Genomic DNA, 22,479 nt, shown 5'->3' with positions numbered 1-22,479 from the left:
ATCGCGCCAGGAGGTCTTACTTTCTGTTCCCGTCCAATGTCGCCACCTAGGAATATTATGGAGAGTTCAATTAACTCCCAAAAGTCTCCTCTAGCATTATTTTCTTTCAGTTTCGCTTGAAAATATTCCAACCACTCATTATATTTAGAACGGCTAAAGTGTCCTTCCACAGTTTATAGACCAGATTGTATTTTCGAAAGGTCAAGATTTTTCCAAGTATTCTTAAGCTTTTTAAAAATGGGAATATCTGGACTTCTTGCTATTTCATTTCTTTTATACTTCAAATACACTTTTCAGTAAAAGCTCGTGGATGTGACAGGCAAAATATAGAAAATCTCTATCAAATTTGTGCTCGAACAATAAGCACTTGCCGTTAAACCGACCTGTGTTTGAAGCTGTTTTATCAAAACAAAGAATTTGTACGCAATCTTCAAGATTCCATATGTGAACCGCATTCCAAACAGCTTATGCTTACTCTTTACCTGTCGAATTTTTCAGATGTGGCACTGCAATGAGTTGTTCGGTATTTTAATGTGCGATTACAATTGGAAGACGTTCCTCTTTACAGCTTCGAGCATCTAGAGGTGGTAAAAGCTTTCCATCCCAGTGTAACGAACCTAAAAGGTTTCGATACAATCCGTCCACCGACCTATAATGAGCGCATCGCACCGCACCCCACAATCAGCCCCCCCGCAAGCAACCAACGATCAACACGCGCCAACTCTAGAACGATGACCAAAGACATCAGGTTACACGAGCTTTCCCCCACTCCAAGCCAGGCCATCGGCCGAGTGCGGTTTTCCGGGTTCATCGACGGAGGAAAGTCGGTGCCGCCAAAATCTGCAACGATCAACAAGAACGGCAAAGTGCGCCCCGACGCGGAAGTGCATTTGTCAAACCCGCCGACCCAGCAATACGGGCCTATAAAAAGAACGCCGACGAGAACCAAAGAACAACTTACGCAGAGACCCGGCCCGGACGACAGACGCGGTACCCGGAACTCACCAGAAGACATCGGCGCCCAATTAAAAATAAGTTCATTTAAACCGCTAAGAAATACAATAAAGTGTCAAATTATCAAAGTAAAAACACCCGATTGCGTAAGTTCACCCCAATTAGCCGAGGCACCGACGTTGCCCCGCCCCGAGTCCACACAGTCGTTTCGCATACACGACGAGCGACGCCCATTCTAGCCCCGATCCAACTCTCTACGACAGGCCGCCCCCCTGACGCCGCCCTTAAGGTTCCATCACATTTCTACAAATTTCTTGTGGATTGACCCCTAGACGGGACTGAGCTTACCTCAGCCTGAAATAGGTGCATCACACCAGTGCAGACTGACAACTTCTGGGATATTATTGTTGAAATCCTCTTTTATCACTATCGCGCATTTCTTCCGACTTTCTGTACGAATTCGTTGAATGGTAGACTTGTTAATACTAAGCTCATCAAAATTGTAACCAAGTGCCTCTACAGTAGCTTTAAGAACGTAAACAGAGTCGCTTACACTAAGCTGGCACCTATCTTAGGCAGCCAAGAGCTTCGGAGTGATTAAATTTTTGCTACCACGTCTTTTTATGTTTTGAGGCTGAATACTTTTGGTTATCATGGAGCTATGAGAGCTTTCAGCTATATCTTCCAAGCTTGACAGTGAATCATCCTACAAAGTTAAATAGTAAAGTTATAAAAATCATTAAGAATAATTTCATATAAATTACCTGTGTGTGCAGATTGAAATTCGAAGAAGGCGCACCCAATGAAGAATCATGCTTTCTTTGCCGGGTTTCTTCTTTAAAACGCCTTGTTTGAGAGCTTTCTTCCTTATTGGCCAATTCTTTATCCACTCCACCCAAGCAGCCGGGTCTCCCTGCTTTTTTTTGGCACTGCAGAAACTTTTTATCCTCTTCAATTTTGATTATTGCCATTGCTTCGGAATGGGCAATATCAAACAAATTGTCCAAAGTTTTAACAAAATTCTCTCCACGGTATCTATACTTTTCTGATACTTTTTTAGCATCTTTTTGAAGGTCTCTCCAAGTTTGAAGTAAGCATAGTAGCTTCTTTACACAGTTAGGCAAAGATTTTGTGGGTATTCTTGCTTTTTCCCAAAAGATAATGCATTCGCGAAGCGCCAGATTAGCACTTTCATTTGTTGTCATTTTTACTTCACGCGTATTGTAAAACAGAACCGCAAGCACTTGGCGATTCGACGGAAGTTTTGCGCCAACTATTTGATGATTTATATTACCACCTAAAAAAATTTGCGGCTTGGAGCTGCGTAACACTTGAGCCATTGCTAAAAATATTATATTGTGTTTTATTACTTGTTACGCTTTGCCGCCAAAAACACAAAAGTAACGGGGTCTGCCATATGTTCATGGAACAGTGAACAGAGATGCCACATCGCTTTATAAAAACCCAATTATTCATTGTGATTTAAATTTAACCTTTTTGTTATATATGTATGTATGTTATAGATATTTAAAACATATACTTTTAAATGTTTATATATATTTTATATATTATATTTAGTCAAATAAGGAATACAAATTAAATTTGATGCAAGTAACAAGGAAGCTGTCAGAAACCTAAATGTAAAATGTATACGTGATTAAAATCACAACTTTTAACACGATTCGGCACGGTTTATTGAAATTTAAAAAAGCCAAAAATATTTTTTTTAGTTATTTGGATACAAAAGTAAAAAAAAAAAGAGGGTATGCGTCTTCAAATTTTACTTTTGAAAAATAAGGGACACTCTAACACATATACATATATGTTTTGACCTTTAACCATAAACACGGCTAGAATCGTGTCGAAATCGTCGAGAATAAAGTAAAATGTTTAATTTTAAACGAATTCTCGTGGGAAAGGCCCAGCTAACAACAATTATCATTGACAGATGTTGGTCAACTGCATTTTGTGGTCTGAGATGATTGCTTGTTTGCGTTGCTAAGATATAGTAAAAAGCATCTGCAAGCATTTAAATATATTATATTCAATTTATATTACAAGGTAGTATTATTTTGTGACAGGGTACTATCGCCTGGTTTGAGCACTTGTCGTACATTAATATTAATTCGTGAATCATCTAGATAACGAGAAAACGGTTTCCAGAAATTCCAGTCGCCCACTTTCTGATACAAGATATTATCCAATAAGTTTTTTCCGATTATTTCAGTTTCGATGTTTTCAATTGGCAGTTCCGAAGTCCAAGATACTTTTGTTTTGATAATACGTGGCACTGCGTGATGGCAGAGACGGGATTCGTCTGACATTATTAAAACGTCACCACTGTGGATGTACAATGCGGTTGGTATTTCATCGTTAGTTTTTCCACCGATGAGAAATATTGCAGTCTGTCCAAAGCTGTGTGGTAAATATACAAAATAATTATATGATCTTTAATATATTATCGAATATGACACTTCACCTAAAAGAAAACAGTGGAGCAGAATGATTAGGTTCAGAATGATCTGTGTGACCAGATAAACTCGTGCCAATTGGGTAGTAATTGACAATAGCAGCTTCGGGCTTAAAATTATTGAAGCCCAAAATAGATGAAAAAAAAGTACACATGCTTTTCAGATCAGTTGGAAATGGTGAACGCATAGACTCGTCGTAAATCTTGGTGTCCCAATTATGATGATAACCAAATGTTGTCCAACGCATCGCAAATTTTAGTCGCTGCATCTCAATGATATTGGCACATTGATGAAGCTCTTTCCACCAGTCAGATCTAGCTGAATCCGGGAACAGTCTTTCATTTAAATTAACCTTGTTTGGTGTTCTCGGATAGTCTCGCAGACAGCGAGCAATCCAATAACGCTGACCTCGTTCTGTAAACGGGTTTCGTATTACCAATAACCCCGGATGATTATCAAGAGTATAAGAACGCCAATCATTTAGCGGTTTTAGCCCAGCAACCATCAGAATATTGTTTTTGTTGGAGATATTTGAATGTTGTTCGAACTATTTACATGTATGGAAAGACATCGGAAAATCGTCACATGTAAATAGAAAGGGAAAAGGTATGTCATGTAGTAACTATTTACAGTTTTATTTTCTATTTTTAAGAAACATTTTTTACTGATAACACAAGAACAAACGAGGGGGAACGTTGTGAGTTGCTGAGGAGACCGCAAGTCTACATTTATACCCGATACATAGTCAGTATGGCTACATTGAGCGACAATGTGTGCGTGCGGGAGAGACAGTAAACGTGTCTGAACATGTCGTCGGGGGCTGCGTAGCCACTGCAAATTAATTTGTTCCTTTTGGCTATAAAAATGGCTGATCCAGATCAGCAATCCATAGATACGGTCATTCTCTATGATTGTGCGTTTTAAGTTTTCTCGTATCTTCAATATTGTGGATGCCACAGATTTTCGCCCTTTGTGGGGGCGGAAGTCGGCGGGGAAAAGTTTTGAAATATACTTGTAACTGTGACATATCACAGAAGTCCGGATATAAAATGTCGTTGCTCTAGCTCTTGTAGTCTTTGAGCACTAGGGGCTGATAGGGACGGACAGACGGACAGACAGACAGGGCTCAATCGACTCGGCTATTGATGCTGATCAAGAATATATATGCTTTATGGGGTTGGAAACGATTCCTTCTGGACGTTACACACATCCATTTTCACCACAAATCTAATATATCCCAATACTCATTTTGAGTATCGTGTAACTGAGTATGAGTAACTGACTTTTTATTATAGATTTGGGGCTTCCAAAGTTTTGCAATGATTGTTTTTTTTACCAATTTGTAGACGGTTTATGTACCGTATGCAACCCAGCTTCCTACACAAACAACCACACATTTACATCTGGTGACCCCGACCTTGGTCATCCTTTCAAGCTGTCAAAAAAGGTACAGCGAAAAGATTTGATCTGGATATTAGACTGAAAAAGTCAAAAGGACATTGTCCATAAAAATTGGCACCAGGCCACACACGTACGGTATCATCACAAATCACAAATTCCTCCATCCAGTACGTCATCTGCACTATTACTTTTTTGACTGCGATTCGGAACGTATCCAGTAATAAGAACCAGCAGATAGAATGAATACAAAAGAGGAGAAAGAAGCTGCCGTTACAATGGCAATGGATGTGCAGCAAGAAATTGGCGAGAAAATATTGAAGTCCATTTGAAACTTCAAAAAAGATCCTCAAGAAAGGAAACATTCTTCTTTTCAAGCATATCGAAAAAACGACTCAAAAACGGATGTGTTCAAAGAAGAACCAGTTATCGTAAAAACCATGCAACTTTCGGCCCCTTGCAGAATGTTCAAACAAAAACATATTATTGTAATTAGCTCGGTCAAACTTTTCAGTTCTTAATGCTCAATGCTATAAGAACTACCTATCTCGATGCAGGATACGTTTTTCTCAGGACCCTAAACAGTTTTACAGCTTCGTAAACAGTAAGCGTAGAACGTCCGCACACCCATCCTCGCTATCATTTTGTAATGCGTCGGCAAATAATGATCAGGCAATTGCCGATCTTTTTGCCCAATTCTTCCAAACCACCTATTCTGAGGAAAGCTACTCTGGTCACCCGTACCCATACGGTTTACCGAGGTCGAACGGCATTTTCAGTCCCTTGTTAAATGAATGTTCCCTACTTCATGATCTTCGACTAGTTAAGCCGGTGTTTTCACCGGGTCCAGACGGGGTTCCAGGTTGTGTACTCAGGTACTGCGCCGAGGCTCTGTGTGGACCTTTGGTTAAACTATTCACCCTATCCATTGATTCTTCTTGCTTCCCCCCGATCTGGAAGGAATCGTTTATAATTCCTCTCCATAAAAAAGGTAGCAAGTCTGATGCAAAAAATTATAGAGGTATAGCAAAGTTATCCGCTATTCCTAAAATGTTTGAGAAGGTTTTAACTCCGCACTTGCAACATCTCTGCAAGTCACTTATATCTCCAACTCAGCATGGATTTATAAGGCGGCGATCAACCACCACGAACTTGTTAGAGTTTACCTCTTTCATTATTAAAGGCTTTCAAGGTAACTTACAGACGGATGTTATTTACACCGACTTTAGTAAAGCATTCGACTCTGTAAACCATTCCCTTTTAGCGCATAAACTTGACCTTTTAGGGTTTCCGCCCAACCTCCTGAGATGGATTTCTAGCTATCTTTGTTCTAGGTCTCAAAGAGTCCTCTTCAAAAACTCCCTCTCTTTCCCAGTAAAGGTTTCTTCGGGAGTACCACAAGGCAGCCATCTAGGCCCCTTACTCTTCACACTCTTTATTAATGACTTACCTTCAGTATTAACATACTCTCGAGTACTTATGTATGCGGATGATGTTAAACTCTGTGTCCAGTACAAGGACATTTCATTTCATTCTCGCTTGCAATCCGATCTCAATAACTTTCAGTCATGGTGTTGTGCAAACTTGTTACACCTTAATGCCTCGAAATGCAAAGTTATGACATTTCATCGTTCTAGCCCTTTGTTGGCTCCTTACACCCTATTTGGTGGTTCTCTTGAGAGAATTACCCTGGTGGATGATCTGGGTGTTATGTTAGACCCCAAGTTAAAGTTTTCCGAACACATTTCTACCATGGTAAATAAGGCCATGAGCGTGCTTGGGTTTATAAAGAGGTGGTCAAAGGAATTTGACGACCCCTATATAACAAAGACTCTCTATACCTCGCTTGTTCGTCCGATCTTAGAATACGGCTCCTGTGTATGGTGCCCTCAGTACAAAGTACACCAGGACCGTATAGAATCAGTACAGAAAAACTTTTTACTCTTTGCTCTGCGGGGCCTTAACTGGGATGCGGGTGTAAGACTCCCATCTTACTCTAGTAGACTACTATTAGTAAACCTCCCATCCTTAGTTAACCGTAGAAAAATGCTTGGTGTGATATTTATGCACAACTTGATCAGGGGTGACATAGACAGCCCTGATCTGTTGAGCCGCATAAACTTCACGATTCCTATTAGACTGACTAGAAATTTTATACCGTTGTTCCTTCCACTTTGTAGATCGAATTATTCCTTGCATGAACCGTTTAGGGTCTTATGCTCGGATTATAATTCCCTCTACCATATTATATCCACCACTAATTCTCTTCCTCTTATTAAATTATTAATCCTTACACACCTTTCTATTAATTAGTAACTGTAGTGGTATTTGTACTTTGATTGCATGCTTAGTTTCTTAGTAAGTTTAGTACTAATTTTCCTCGAATGTTAGTCTAATAGCTATATTTCTTGCATGTTCGCGTTTGGTTCGGCTACGCACCGCGCGTCATGCGGCAGCGCCCCTCGGTCGGTTGGGCGGGAGGAGGGCTGCGTTTTGCCTGGGATCCGCGCGTAACAGCCTTCTGCTGGTGTCACACGGGCCACTTGACGGTGCAGTAACTGCATCGCCTCTTGAAAGATGCAGTCATTGCATGTCAACGTCCACATACACATTCACTCATGTAACCAAAAAACCGTTCTGTAAAGAAATCACATAAAGTAGACAAGTTATGACTGCTCGGGTGTAAACAAAGATCTGTAAACAGAGATAACCCATTAAAAGATACTACAACAAAACAAGAGTGGAGAACACATTTAACCAATGCAGTTCTAAAATAACACTAATGTAAGCATGCACTCAAATAGACACCCTCAGTAAAGTGTATCCTTTTCGTAGGTCAAACGATAATTATAGAAAACAAAACTGTACCTCCTACTTCATTGTCAAATCTCATATAAGGCTCTGATTTTAAGAATAAAATTTAGTTTAAATGTCTCTTCTGACTTTGCTTTTAAGGTCTTAACATTTCGGTCCTTCGAGACTCTCCGTTGTTTTCCCCCTGTGGTAAGAGCACTGAGTTAAACCAGCTCCTTTGAGACTGAACAAGTGTCTAGTTCAGTGACAGCTAAATGTAGCGAAATAAAAAGTTCTGATTTCCCTCCTGTAGGAAGGAACAGAGTATAAAATAAATAAATGAAACGTAAGTTTCAATTAATATTTTTTGGGAAAATACGAGCTAAACAGGCTGTATTTTCAATAGAAAACTTGGGATATCTATTGTGATCGGAGAATAAAAAAAAAAATTAATGAAAGGGAAGTTTCAATTAATAAATTTGAAATATACGAGCTGGACAGGCTGTATTTTTAATATATACCTACATATGCAAATCTATTTTAAGTAAAGAGAAAAATGTTCGCGACGGTGGCGTTTTTGAGGCCGAAACACCGAAAGAAAAAAATATATAATCCGAAACATACGAAAGTTCTTAGTGGCCAGCAATTAAAAATAAGAAAAATACAAGTGGCAAACTAACTGTGACTATGAAAAAATAAATAAATAAATTGCTTTTTGTGTGCCCACTGTGCCAGCGACAATAGCTGCACCGACAATAGCAGCAGCGACATAAGCAGAGGCAACACCAGCAGCAGCGACAGCGACTTCAGCGGCAGCATTAACAACAACAACAGCAGAAGCAGAATTCATCAGGTATGTCGCATATCTCAAATTGTTTTTAAGCCGAATTAAGTAACAAATTAAAGTAAGATGTTGTCGGATAAAATAATTAAGCTATTAAAGGCTCAAGCCGCGATAGCAAGGGAGATTAAGAAGATTGAAGCTGGTCATTTGACCAGCGATGTAATCCAAAGGTTAGGAGACCTTAAGAACAAAGTTACAGGCAATAATTCTGTACTGGTAGCATGTGGAGTAGCCCATCATGACTACTATAAGAAACAACAGTACGAAAAAATGATTAAAAATATAGAGGACATACATGAAAAGTATGTAGAGTCAAAAAATAATAAAACCCTAACGAAATGGAAGGTAGAAATTTCACAGTTACAATCAGTGGAGACTGTAACTTTGCAGGAAGACATAGAGCTCAAAATTAGTAGAAAACCTGAAGATGATTTTATAACAAACCATGCAGAGGTTTAATCAGGCTAAACTGGGAGAGTGTAGAATGAGAAAGGAAAAAATTGAGTTCCTCAGTAAAAAAGTGACCTCAAAAATTTATGAGTTTTATCATAGCTATGAGACAAACGACAGCTTTGACGACCAGATCGGCGATTTGGAATTGGATATTCAAAGCTTTTAAGCAACCTAGAAGTTAGGATGCAAACCGTAGCTCAGGAAAACAGCGTGGATAGTAAATTGGCATAAAAAGTGGCGATAAAAAAAGAAGATATCGATTTTATGTGGGATTTGTAAAAAACCTTATCATACGATGCTCCATATTCCCTACGATAGAAGGGAAAATTTTAGCACTTGCTTAACATAAGAACAAGCGTTCTTAGCCACAGCACTTATAAAAGTAAGGGCAAGGAATGGTGGCTGTAAAAACTTTAGAGCTCTAATTGATTGTGGGTCGCAATGTACCATAATTTCAGAGGAAGCTGCGCAAATATTAAACTTAGTACGAAAAAGTGCGAACACCGAGGTAAGTGGAGTGTGATCTTCAGAATCTTGCACTTCAAAGTACAAAGTTAATTTATCGTTAAGAATTCGTGATTATAATAAAGGTCCTCTGAATATTGAAGAAATTATTCTTCCAAAACTGATAAAAAAGTATGATGGGAAATATTATTTGTCCATCAAGGAGTCATAAGAGATTCCCGTCTAACGAAAAAGCTGAGGGTGGTTTTCGATGCTTCAGCAAAAACCACAAACAATAAAAGCTAAAATGATATCATGTGGGTTGGACCAAGAATCCAAAAAGATATTTTCGATATTATGGCGAAATGGCGTCAATGACCATTTGTAATATCTGCGGACATTGAAAAAATGTACCGGCAAATTAATGTTGATAAAGAAGATCAACAATACTTGCATATAATTTGGAGAGATAATCCAAACGAAAAGTTAAAAGAGTACTTATAAACTCACAACCGTTACGTACGGTACAGCTTCAGCACCCTACTTAGCAACCAGGGTGCTTGTTGCAATAGCAGATAATTGCAAAAATCAAGCAATTAGGGTAATCATAAAGAATGATTTTTATATGGACGACCTGATGACAGGTGCCGACTCGATACTAGATGCTAAAAAGCATGTAAAGTAATTTAACCGGGAGTTTAATAAGGTTGGGTTTAACTTAAGAAAGTGGATAACAAATATCCCAGAAATTATAGAAGGCGTTAGAGATGACCAAGAAAATAAAGTATTAACCATTGAGGAGAATGAATCCGTCATAACAGGACTCCAATGGGAACCGGTTAAAGACGATTTTATGTTTAATTTCCATTATGAACCAATTAGGAAAAAATAAGAAGAGAATAGTATCATCTACCTTAGCCAAGATGTATAAGTTAACAAATGTTAACCAAATTGGCCACTGGGCGGAGCGATTTCTGCAAGATCGCTGAGTAGGCAAATTCGCTGACCGTGGGAGCGCGGCCGCCGAGACCGCCGGATGCCAGCCTGCATCGGACACCAGACACGAGGCGCAATGTCAGCGTTTCTGATGAACTGCGACGGGCCCGGCGGACGATGAGCGAGGGCTCGAGACCGGGAGTTTGGGTACATTAAGTTTACTTTTAAATTGATCCGCCGAGTGGCAATTACATTTTTCGGTGTTAGCCTTGTGGTTTATAACAACTCATAATTACGAATAAACTGTTCATCATATTATTCCAAATAACCCGAAAACGTATTATTTACTCGCGCCCAACGCTAATGAACCGCCCTCGAGATACAATTATAGTGCGGAGACAACGCCCGCTATAGTGTAAATCGGCAAAGTACTGAGTGCGGAGACAACGCCCGCTCAAAAAGTTAAAGAAAATATTCGGCCAACAAATAAAACCGGAAAGAAAAGAAGTTAGAACGCAAAATCTGAAATCTGAAATAAAAGAGTGCGGAGACAACGCCTGGTCAACAAAGTTAAAGACAAAATTCGGTCAACGTGTAAAAACAAAGAAATGTAAGATATGAATATTAGTTTATAAGATTTGAATATTAGTTTAAGATTTACTCATCGATAGTATTATAAGAAACCATGGGGAAACACGAAATAGAAACCATACAGAAAACATGTAAGTGGAAATTTTATACAAATCGCCCACAAAGTAATCAGTAAGGGAAAAGTAAAATAAAAAAAGGAAACGAAAAAACTGAACTAGCTAATAAAAACTGTTTACATCCAAAATCATTCGGGCGTCATTTTTCTCGAAATTTTATTTTTACACTCGCCATATGATGGAGGGCGGGCAACATCTCAGATCTCTCATAAGGTAATCCGAATATGACGCCGACCTAAGGGGAAAACTGAACTACCACAAAGACAGAGCACATTAAGAAGCGGTCGGAAAAAAAGAATCCGCACATGAGTATTCATCATAACAATAACGATTTATTAGAACTGTTAGACGATCTTAGCCTAGATTTTCAACACGGCCCGGGCGAACGATCAGGGATAATGGACGCTGCACAACTCCAAGCCATTGTGTCCGCGGCGGTCGGCTCTGCACTGGAGGTGCAAAGGGCTGACTTTGAACAGCGTTTACAGATAGTAACCAGCCAGCTGCAGGCAGCGATAATTACGGCACCCGAGGCCAAGGCCTTCGAGCCGATTACTTTAGATAGAGCGGTGATCTGTGAGGAAGCTCTGGATGCGGTGAAAACACTTCCAGAGTTCCATGGTACCCAGGAGCAGTACGTTTCCTGGCGCCAAGCGGCAAAGGCTGCCTATATGCTGTACGAGGGGTACAAAGGTAGTTCAAAGCACTACCAAGCGGTTCTCATAATCAGAAATAAAATTAGAGGCCCCGCTGACTCGCTCTTAGCATCGTTCAACAAGGTGTTGAACTTCTATGCAATTATCAATCGCCTCGATTTCACGTACTCGGATAAACGTCCACTGCACCTGCTAGAACAGGAACTCGCCACGATCCGACAGGGCGGCTTGTCCAGCGTACAGTTTTATGAACAGGTTGAGAAAAAACTCACCCTTCTTACAAACAAAACAATTTTGTCACAAGAGGCCACACAGGCACACAAACCTAACGGACGTACCCGTTTCGGCTCAACGGCTCAAGAAATTGAACTCAAACTACGCAAGAGCTTTAGAGGACAGAGGCCAAAAACGAATGGCTTTCAGACAGGGTGGACAGAATGAGCCCGACCACTATAAAAGACAAGGAAAGAACCCGTTTTATGTGCGCAAGTCAGAGATTCTCTGACCAGTGCAGGCAGAGGGTTAATCACCCCGCTCAGGAAGACCCAGACCAATACGAGCAACAGTATGAGCAGCTAGCACAGGAGGCAGTGGCTGAAATTGACGAAGAAAATAACGCAGGGTACGATAGTGATACAGTCAGTTTTTTAGAGGAGACTCCCTGCTCCCGTTCATCAAACGAACAGTAGCGGGGAGAACATTAAATTTCCTGATAGACACCGGGGCTGCGAAGAACTACATCAAACCGCTAAGCGAACTTCACCGAATTGTTCCGGTAGATGCCCCATTCATCGTGAAATCACTGCACGGCTTTAATAAAGTCGAGCGAAAGTGCTTCCTTACATTTTTCGGCATAAAAATCCCGTTTTTCATCTTGCCAGAACTTTCAACCTTCGATGGCATCATAGGACTTGACACATTAACCGAAGCTGGCGCCAATTTTAACCTGGGGACAAGATTTCACTTCGGAAATGAATCTGAAAAGATCCTGTTCCACAAGTGCCCCAGCGTCAACTTCACATCGAGGTTCCGCCAGCTGTAAGAGATGAATTTCTCAAAATGATGGCCAGTCGCATAAAGGCTTTTGCAGATCCAAACGAAATGCTGCCCTTAAACACGGCTGTAGTAGCTACTATCAGATCCGAAGATGAAGAGCCAATTTACTCAAAAATTTACCCTTTCCCAGTATGATCCACTGATTTCGTAAATGACGAAGTGAAGGACTTATTGCGGAAAGAATTTATTTGGACATCCAGATCTCCGTACAACAACCCCATATGGGTTATTGGAAAGAAAGGAACCGACGACTCAGGTTCAAACAAAAAACTTCCGCAAGCTAAACACCAAAACCATACCAGACCAATACCCGATTCCTAGTATCTCCATGATACTTTCGAATTTGGTAAAAGCAAGATATTTTACAACCCTTGATTTAAAACGAGGGGGAACGTTGTGAGTTGCTGCGGACACCGAAACTCTACGGTTATACCCGATAATAAGTCAGTATGGTTCTCCTCCGGCAGACGCCGCTAATATTAAACGACACGACAAAGAGTGCGTGCGAGAGAGACAGAAAATCAGTCTGAGCGTGACGTCGGGCGCTGCGTAGCCACTGCAAATTGATTTGTTCCTATTGGCTATAAAAATGATCTGATCTGATCCAGATTCAGCTATCTGATAGATATGGTCATTATCTATGATATACGAGCTAAACAGGCTGTATTTTCAATAGAAAACTTGGGATATCTATTGTGATCGGAGAATAAAAAAAAAAATTAATGAAAGGGAAGTTTCAATTAATAAATTTGAAATATACGAGCTGGACAGGCTGTATTTTTAATATATACCTACATATGCAAATCTATTTTAAGTAAAGAGAAAAATGTTCGCGACGGTGGCGTTTTTGAGGCCGAAACACCGAAAGAAAAAAATATATAATCCGAAACATACGAAAGTTCTTAGTGGCCAGCAATTAAAAATAAGAAAAATACAAGTGGCAAACTAACTGTGACTATGAAAAAATAAATAAATAAATTGCTTTTTGTGTGCCCACTGTGCCAGCGACAATAGCTGCACCGACAATAGCAGCAGCGACATAAGCAGAGGCAACACCAGCAGCAGCGACAGCGACTTCAGCGGCAGCATTAACAACAACAACAGCAGAAGCAGAATTCATCAGGTATGTCGCATATCTCAAATTGTTTTTAAGCCGAATTAAGTAACAAATTAAAGTAAGATGTTGTCGGATAAAATAATTAAGCTATTAAAGGCTCAAGCCGCGATAGCAAGGGAGATTAAGAAGATTGAAGCTGGTCATTTGACCAGCGATGTAATCCAAAGGTTAGGAGACCTTAAGAACAAAGTTACAGGCAATAATTCTGTACTGGTAGCATGTGGAGTAGCCCATCATGACTACTATAAGAAACAACAGTACGAAAAAATGATTAAAAATATAGAGGACATACATGAAAAGTATGTAGAGTCAAAAAATAATAAAACCCTAACGAAATGGAAGGTAGAAATTTCACAGTTACAATCAGTGGAGACTGTAACTTTGCAGGAAGACATAGAGCTCAAAATTAGTAGAAAACCTGAAGATGATTTTATAACAAACCATGCAGAGGTTTAATCAGGCTAAACTGGGAGAGTGTAGAATGAGAAAGGAAAAAATTGAGTTCCTCAGTAAAAAAGTGACCTCAAAAATTTATGAGTTTTATCATAGCTATGAGACAAACGACAGCTTTGACGACCAGATCGGCGATTTGGAATTGGATATTCAAAGCTTTTAAGCAACCTAGAAGTTAGGATGCAAACCGTAGCTCAGGAAAACAGCGTGGATAGTAAATTGGCATAAAAAGTGGCGATAAAAAAAGAAGATATCGATTTTATGTGGGATTTGTAAAAAACCTTATCATACGATGCTCCATATTCCCTACGATAGAAGGGAAAATTTTAGCACTTGCTTAACATAAGAACAAGCGTTCTTAGCCACAGCACTTATAAAAGTAAGGGCAAGGAATGGTGGCTGTAAAAACTTTAGAGCTCTAATTGATTGTGGGTCGCAATGTACCATAATTTCAGAGGAAGCTGCGCAAATATTAAACTTAGTACGAAAAAGTGCGAACACCGAGGTAAGTGGAGTGTGATCTTCAGAATCTTGCACTTCAAAGTACAAAGTTAATTTATCGTTAAGAATTCGTGATTATAATAAAGGTCCTCTGAATATTGAAGAAATTATTCTTCCAAAACTGATAAAAAAGTATGATGGGAAATATTATTTGTCCCATCAAGGAGTCATAAGAGATTCCCGTCAAACGAAAAAGCTGAGGGTGGTTTTCGATGCTTCAGCAAAAACCACAAACAATAAAAGCTAAAATGATATCATGTGGGTTGGACCAAGAATCCAAAAAGATATTTTCGATATTATGGCGAAATGGCGTCAATGACCATTTGTAATATCTGCGGACATTGAAAAAATGTACCGGCAAATTAATGTTGATAAAGAAGATCAACAATACTTGCATATAATTTGGAGAGATAATCCAAACGAAAAGTTAAAAGAGTACTTATAAACTCACAACCGTTACGTACGGTACAGCTTCAGCACCCTACTTAGCAACCAGGGTGCTTGTTGCAATAGCAGATAATTGCAAAAATCAAGCAATTAGGGTAATCATAAAGAATGATTTTTATATGGACGACCTGATGACAGGTGCCGACTCGATACTAGATGCTAAAAAGCATGTAAAGTAATTTAACCGGGAGTTTAATAATGTTGGGTTTAACTTAAGAAAGTGGATAACAAATATCCCAGAAATTATAGAAGGCGTTAGAGATGACCAAGAAAATAAAGTATTAACCATTGAGGAGAATGAATCCGTCATAACAGGACTCCAATGGGAACCGGTTAAAGACGATTTTATGTTTAATTTCCATTATGAACCAATTAGGAAAAAATAAGAAGAGAATAGTATCATCTACCTTAGCCAAGATGTATAAGTTAACAAATGTTAACCAAATTGGCCACTGGGCGGAGCGATTTCTGCAAGATCGCTGAGTAGGCAAATTCGCTGACCGTGGGAGCGCGGCCGCCGAGACCGCCGGATGCCAGCCTGCATCGGACACCAGACACGAGGCGCAATGTCAGCGTTTCTGATGAACTGCGACGGGCCCGGCGGACGATGAGCGAGGGCTCGAGACCGGGAGTTTGGGTACATTAAGTTTACTTTTAAATTGATCCGCCGAGTGGCAATTACATTTTTCGGTGTTAGCCTTGTGGTTTATAACAACTCATAATTACGAATAAACTGTTCATCATATTATTCCAAATAACCCGAAAACGTATTATTTACTCGCGCCCAACGCTAATGAACCGCCCTCGAGATACAATTATAGTGCGGAGACAACGCCCGCTATAGTGTAAATCGGCAAAGTACTGAGTGCGGAGACAACGCCCGCTCAAAAAGTTAAAGAAAATATTCGGCCAACAAATAAAACCGGAAAGAAAAGAAGTTAGAACGCAAAATCTGAAATCTGAAATAAAAGAGTGCGGAGACAACGCCTGGTCAACAAAGTTAAAGACAAAATTCGGTCAACGTGTAAAAACAAAGAAATGTAAGATATGAATATTAGTTTATAAGATTTGAATATTAGTTTAAGATTTACTCATCGATAGTATTATAAGAAACCATGGGGAAACACGAAATAGAAACCATACAGAAAACATGTAAGTGGAAATTTTATACAAATCGCCCACAAAGTAATCAGTAAGGGAAAAGTAAAATAAAAAAAGGAAACGAAAAAACTGAACTAGCTAATAAAAACTGTTTACATCCAAAATCATTCGGGCGTCATTTTTCTCGAAATTTTATTTTTACACTCGCCATATGATGGAGGGCGGGCAACATCTCAGATCTCTCATAAGGTAATCCGAATATGACGCCGACCTAAGGGGAAAACTGAACTACCACAAAGACAGAGCACATTAAGAAGCGGTCGGAAAAAAAGAATCCGCACATGAGTATTCATCATAACAATAACGATTTATTAGAACTGTTAGACGATCTTAGCCTAGATTTTCAACACGGCCCGGGCGAACGATCAGGGATAATGGACGCTGCACAACTCCAAGTCATTGTGTCCGCGGCGGTCGGCTCTGCACTGGAGGTGCAAAGGGCTGACTTTGAACAGCGTTTACAGATAGTAACCAGCCAGCTGCAGGCAGCGATAATTACGGCACCCGAGGCCAAGGCCTTCGAGCCGATTACTTTAGATAGAGCGGTGATCTGTGAGGAAGCTCTGGATGCGGTGAAAACACTTCCAGAGTTCCATGGTACCCAGGAGCAGTACGTTTCCTGGCGCCAAGCGACAAAGGCTGCCTATATGCTGTACGAGGGGTACAAAGGTAGTTCAAAGCACTACCAAGCGGTTCTCATAATCAGAAATAAAATTAGAGGCCCCGCTGACTCGCTCTTAGCATCGTTCAACAAGGTGTTGAACTTCTATGCAATTATCAATCGCCTCGATTTCACGTACTCGGATAAACGTCCACTGCACCTGCTAGAACAGGAACTCGCCACGATCCGACAGGGCGGCTTGTCCAGCGTACAGTTTTATGAACAGGTTGAGAAAAAACTCACCCTTCTTACAAACAAAACAATTTTGTCACAAGAGGCCACACAGGCACACAAACCTAACGGACGTACCCGTTTCGGCTCAACGGCTCAAGAAATTGAACTCAAACTACGCAAGAGCTTTAGAGGACAGAGGCCAAAAACGAATGGCTTTCAGACAGGGTGGACAGAATGAGCCCGACCACTATAAAAGACAAGGAAAGAACCCGTTTTATGTGCGCAAGTCAGAGATTCTCTGACCAGTGCAGGCAGAGGGTTAATCACCCCGCTCAGGAAGACCCAGACCAATACGAGCAACAGTATGAGCAGCTAGCACAGGAGGCAGTGGCTGAAATTGACGAAGAAAATAACGCAGGGTACGATAGTGATACAGTCAGTTTTTTAGAGGAGACTCCCTGCTCCCGTTCATCAAACGAACAGTAGCGGGGAGAACATTAAATTTCCTGATAGACACCGGGGCTGCGAAGAACCGCTAAGCGAACTTCACCGAATTGTTCCGGTAGATGCCCCATTCATCGTGAAATCACTGCACGGCTTTAATAAAGTCGAGCGAAAGTGCTTCCTTACATTTTTCGGCATAAAAATCCCGTTTTTCATCTTGCCAGAACTTTCAACCTCCGATGGCATCATAGGACTTGACACATTAACCGAAGCTGGCGCCAATTTTAACCTGGGGACAAGATTTCACTTCGGAAATGAATCTGAAAAGATCCTGTTCCACAAGTGCCCCAGCGTCAACTTCACATCGAGGTTCCGCCAGCTGTAAGAGATGAATTTCTCAAAATGATGGCCAGTCGCATAAAGGCTTTTGCAGATCCAAACGAAATGCTGCCCTTAAACACGGCTGTAGTAGCTACTATCAGATCCGAAGATGAAGAGCCAATTTACTCAAAAATTTACCCTTTCCCAGTATGATCCACTGATTTCGTAAATGACGAAGTGAAGGACTTATTGCGGAAAGAATTTATTTGGACATCCAGATCTCCGTACAACAACCCCATATGGGTTATTGGAAAGAAAGGAACCGACGACTCAGGTTCAAACAAAAAACTTCCGCAAGCTAAACACCAAAACCATACCAGACAAATACCCGATTCCTAGTATCTCCATGATACTTTCGAATTTGGTAAAAGCAAGATATTTTACAACCCTTGATTTAAAACGAGGGGGAACGTTGTGAGTTGCTGCGGACACCGCAACTCTACGGTTATACCCGATAATAAGTCAGTATGGTTCTCCTCCGGCAGACGCCGCTAATATTAAACGACACGACAAAGAGTGCGTGCGAGAGAGACAGAAAATCAGTCTGAGCGTGACGTCGGGCGCTGCGTAGCCACTGCAAATTGATTTGTTCCTATTGGCTATAAAAATGATCTGATCTGATCCAGATTCAGCTATCTGATAGATATGGTCATTATCTATGATTCTGCGTTTTTAGTTTTCTCGAATGTGCAATATTGTGGATGCAACAGATTTTCGTCCTTTGTGTGGGCGGAAGGGGGTGGGGCAAAATTTTGAGATACACGTTTTATAGTAAGATCTAACAGGAGTGCGGATACCAAATTTGGTTACTCTAGCCTTAATAGTCTCTGAGATTTTTGAATATCCCCAGATTTTCGTCCTTTGCGGGGGCGGAAGGGGGTGTGGCGAAATTTTGAAACAAACTCGTCTCGGTCCGATATATTAGGAGTGTGGATACCAAATTTGGTTGCTCTAGCTTTTGTAGTCTCTGAGATCTAGGCGCTTATGTTTTACTCTAAGCAAAGCCGCCTATGCTACGTGTGTGTTAGAGAGAGACAGGGCGAGAAAAAATGAAATTGTTTTCTTGATGCTGGCTATAATAATAATACGATCCAATTCAGATTCCGCAGTTTTAAAGATATCGTCATTCTTTACAATTCTACGTTTTTAGTTTTCTCGTATCGTCGAAATTGTGGATGCCACAGATTTTCGCCCTTTGTGGGGGCGGAAGTGGGCGGGGCAAAGTTTTGAAATATTCTTGTAGAAGTGACATATCACAGAAGTCTGGATCCAAAACATCGTTGCTCTCGCTCTTACAGTCTTTGAGCACTAGGCGCTGAAGGGGACGGACAGACGGACGGACGGACAGACGGACAGACAGACATGGCTCAATCGACTCGGCTATTGATGCTGATCAAGAATATATATACTTTATGGGGTCGGAAACGATTCCTTTTGGACGTTACACACATCCACTTTTACCACAGATCTAATATACCCCAATACTCATTTTGAGTATCGGGTATAATCAGGGTACCACCAAATCACGCTAGCTGAACGCGATCGTGAGAAGACCTCATTTTCGGTAAACGGAGGTAAATATGAATTTTGCCGTCTGTCATTTGGCCTAAAGAATGATTCAAGCATTTTCCGCTGGAAGACGCAGCGAGCCATCGATGATGTGTTGCGGGAGCATATCGGTAAGATATGCTACGTGTACGTCGATGACGTCATCGTATTTTCGAGGAGCAAGACAGAGGCATGTCAAGGACATTGACACTGTACTCAGCAGCCTCCATGACGCAAACATGAGGGTGTCAAAAAAGAAATCCCAATTCATCAAAGAAAAAGTTGAATTTCTAGGATAGGTCGTGTCAACCGAAGGCACAAGAACGAGCCCTGATAAGGTCAAGGCCATTCAAGAATTTAGTGCGGTCATTCTTGGGTTTAGCCAGCTACTACAGGTGCTTTATAAAGGACTTTGCTCAAATAGCAAGACCTATCACCAGCATTTTAAAGGGAGAAAATGGTAAGGTCAGCAAACAGCGATCGAAATCCATTCCTGTTCACTTTGACGAGCTACAAAAACAGGCCTTTGACAAGCTTAGGAACATTTTGGCGTCGGAAGATGTTATTCTCCACTACCCAGACTTTAACCAGCCGTTTGACCTAACCACTGATGCCTCATCCAGTGGCATTGGGCGGTGCTGTCGCAAAAGAACAGACCAATAACGATGATATCTAGGACCCTGAAAGACAGAGAAGTGAACTACGCGACCATTGAACGAGAGTTGTTGGCCATAGTATGGGCACTAGATACACTTCGCCATTTCCTATACGGAAAGACATCTATATAGACCATCAGCCGATGATTTTTGCAGTTTCCGACAGGAATCCCAACTCAAAAATAAAGCGCTGGAAAGCGCGAATTGATGAGTGTGGCGCAAAAGTCTTTTACAAACCAGGCAGGGACAATCACGTAGCAGACGCGCTATCGCGGCAAAACATTAATGTATTAGAGAGCCCGAGCCGGTCAGATGTAGCTACAATCCACAGCGAGGCCTCGCGTACTTATGTCATCGAAACCGTTGACAAACCTTTGAATTGCTTCAGGAACCAAATAATCCTGGAAGAATCAAGTATGCCTTCCAAGCTTCCTTCTCCGAAAAAACACGTCACAAGATTGACTTTGTTAGTTATGATACGCTTCTAGATTCCATTAAGGAGGTAGTAAAGCCTGGGGTCGTTAATTCCATCCACTGCACCCTGCCAATACTGGCGTTTGTGCAAAATGACCAGGTTAAAGCCTTTCCGGACACGAAATTCCGGTACTGCAAGGCCTTGGTGACGGACATCACCAATGACGGGGAGCGAAGGGAAATAGTAGTCACCGAACACAATCGGGCACACAGAGCAGCCCAGGAAAACGTAAGGCAGGTTCTGCGCGATTACTACTTTCCAAAAATGGAAAGGATCGCGGCAGAAGTAGTAACAAACTGCAGGATATGTCAAAAGGCCAAATACAATAGGCACCCTAGGAAGCAGGAATTAGGAGTAACACCAATACCAGCAAGGGTAGGTGAATTGATTCACATTGACATATTCTCCACCGCAGGAAAATATTTTCTCACTGCGGTCGACAAGTTCTCAAAGTTTGTAATTACGCAGCAAATTGCTTCGCGCACGATCACTGACGTAAAAATACCAATTCTACAATTGGTAAACATCTTCTCAAATGCCAGAATCATTTATTGCGACAATGAGGCAGTCTTTAATTCAGAGACTATTCGGTCTTTGTTAAAGAACCAATTCGACATTGATTTGGCAAATGCACCCCCGCTACACAGCACATCAAACGGACAGGTGGAACGCTTCCACAGTACCCTACTAGAAATTGCCAGATGCTTAAAACTCCAACGCCAAGTGGATGATACAGTTGATGTAGTCGTTCTAGCGACTATTGAATACAACCGAACAGTCCACTCGGTCACGAATAGAACACCCGTTGATGTGGTTCATTCAAGCTGTGACCTTCGAGAGGAAATAATGTTGAGGTTAATGAAGGCACAGCAAGAACAGCTTGATAGGAACAACCCAGCCAGACAAAACAGGTCGTTCGACGTAGGAGAGAAAGTCTTAGTGATAAAAAATAGGAGGTTAGGAAACAAACTAACCCCTCTTTGCGCCGAGCAAAGAGTAGAAGCAGATTTGGGGACCACTGTTGTTATAAAAGGGAGTGTGGTCCACAAAGACAATTTGAGGTAGATAAGGAGTTAACTTTTAGTATGGTACAGTTAATAAGTTGTAGTTTTTTTGCCAACTTTACTAGGCCCCTCAACGAGTATTTCTGCCTCCTTATAATCCTACCATGGACAACTCTAACCGACTCCAAGCTGACGGACTATTCGCACGCGGACTTCATCGCCATAGTTGACGGACGGACGGTGATATGGGAGGAAACATTCCAAATACACCACTCAACGAACCTGACGGAGCACGAGCAGTACGTTCAAGAAACAATAGAGATGAATGATGTATTCCCTCAAACACATTTGAGAAAGATACTAGAGACCGATACACAGCATCTACTGACGCTGACGGCTGCGTTAGGAGTTCACCACAGACAGGCCAGAAGTTTAAATATTCATGGCACGGCTCTAAAGGTTATCGCAGGGACACCGGATTTTGACGACCTACAACAGACGCGACAGGTTGAGTACGAACTAGTTAGGGCTAGCAATAAACAAATTACCATAAATTCGAAAACCCAGGCACAGATTAATGCCCTTACTGCAACCGTTGTTGCAGCAACCTATCATAATCACCCTAGCTTTGCGTGTGCGATGTTGTGAGCAGAGCTTTTTCTCTCACACGCCGCGCTCTTGTACTGCTCTCTGAGCATGTTATTGGAGTTGGAGTTATCGCTATCTCTGGCTGCGACCAGTTGAA

The 22,479-nt window shown here is 41.0% G+C and overlaps 1 protein-coding gene across 2 annotated transcripts in view; it reads right to left on the bottom strand.

The window, feature by feature from the left end:
* Positions 1 to 2,972: 2,972 nt before the first annotated feature.
* Positions 2,973 to 22,479, bottom strand: part of LOC117186271 (nucleic acid dioxygenase ALKBH1) — a 71,835-nt gene continuing 52,328 nt past the window's right edge. For both annotated transcript variants that reach the window (XM_033386800.1, XM_033386801.1), the window contains 2 exons: positions 3,434 to 3,972; positions 2,973 to 3,369 (listed from right to left, as the gene is read on the bottom strand). In XM_033386800.1, coding sequence (XP_033242691.1) covers positions 3,009 to 3,369; positions 3,434 to 3,972 — 900 coding nt within the window. In that variant the 3' untranslated portion in view covers positions 2,973 to 3,008. The remainder of the gene's footprint in view (positions 3,370 to 3,433; positions 3,973 to 22,479) is intronic.

The sequence above is a fragment of the Drosophila miranda genome, chromosome XR, assembly GCF_003369915.1.
Source record: "Drosophila miranda strain MSH22 chromosome XR, D.miranda_PacBio2.1, whole genome shotgun sequence".
Taxonomy (NCBI): Eukaryota; Metazoa; Arthropoda; class Insecta; order Diptera; family Drosophilidae; genus Drosophila; species Drosophila miranda.
Note: the sequence above shows the minus strand (reverse complement) of the source record. Positions and strands in the feature narration are given on the sequence as shown.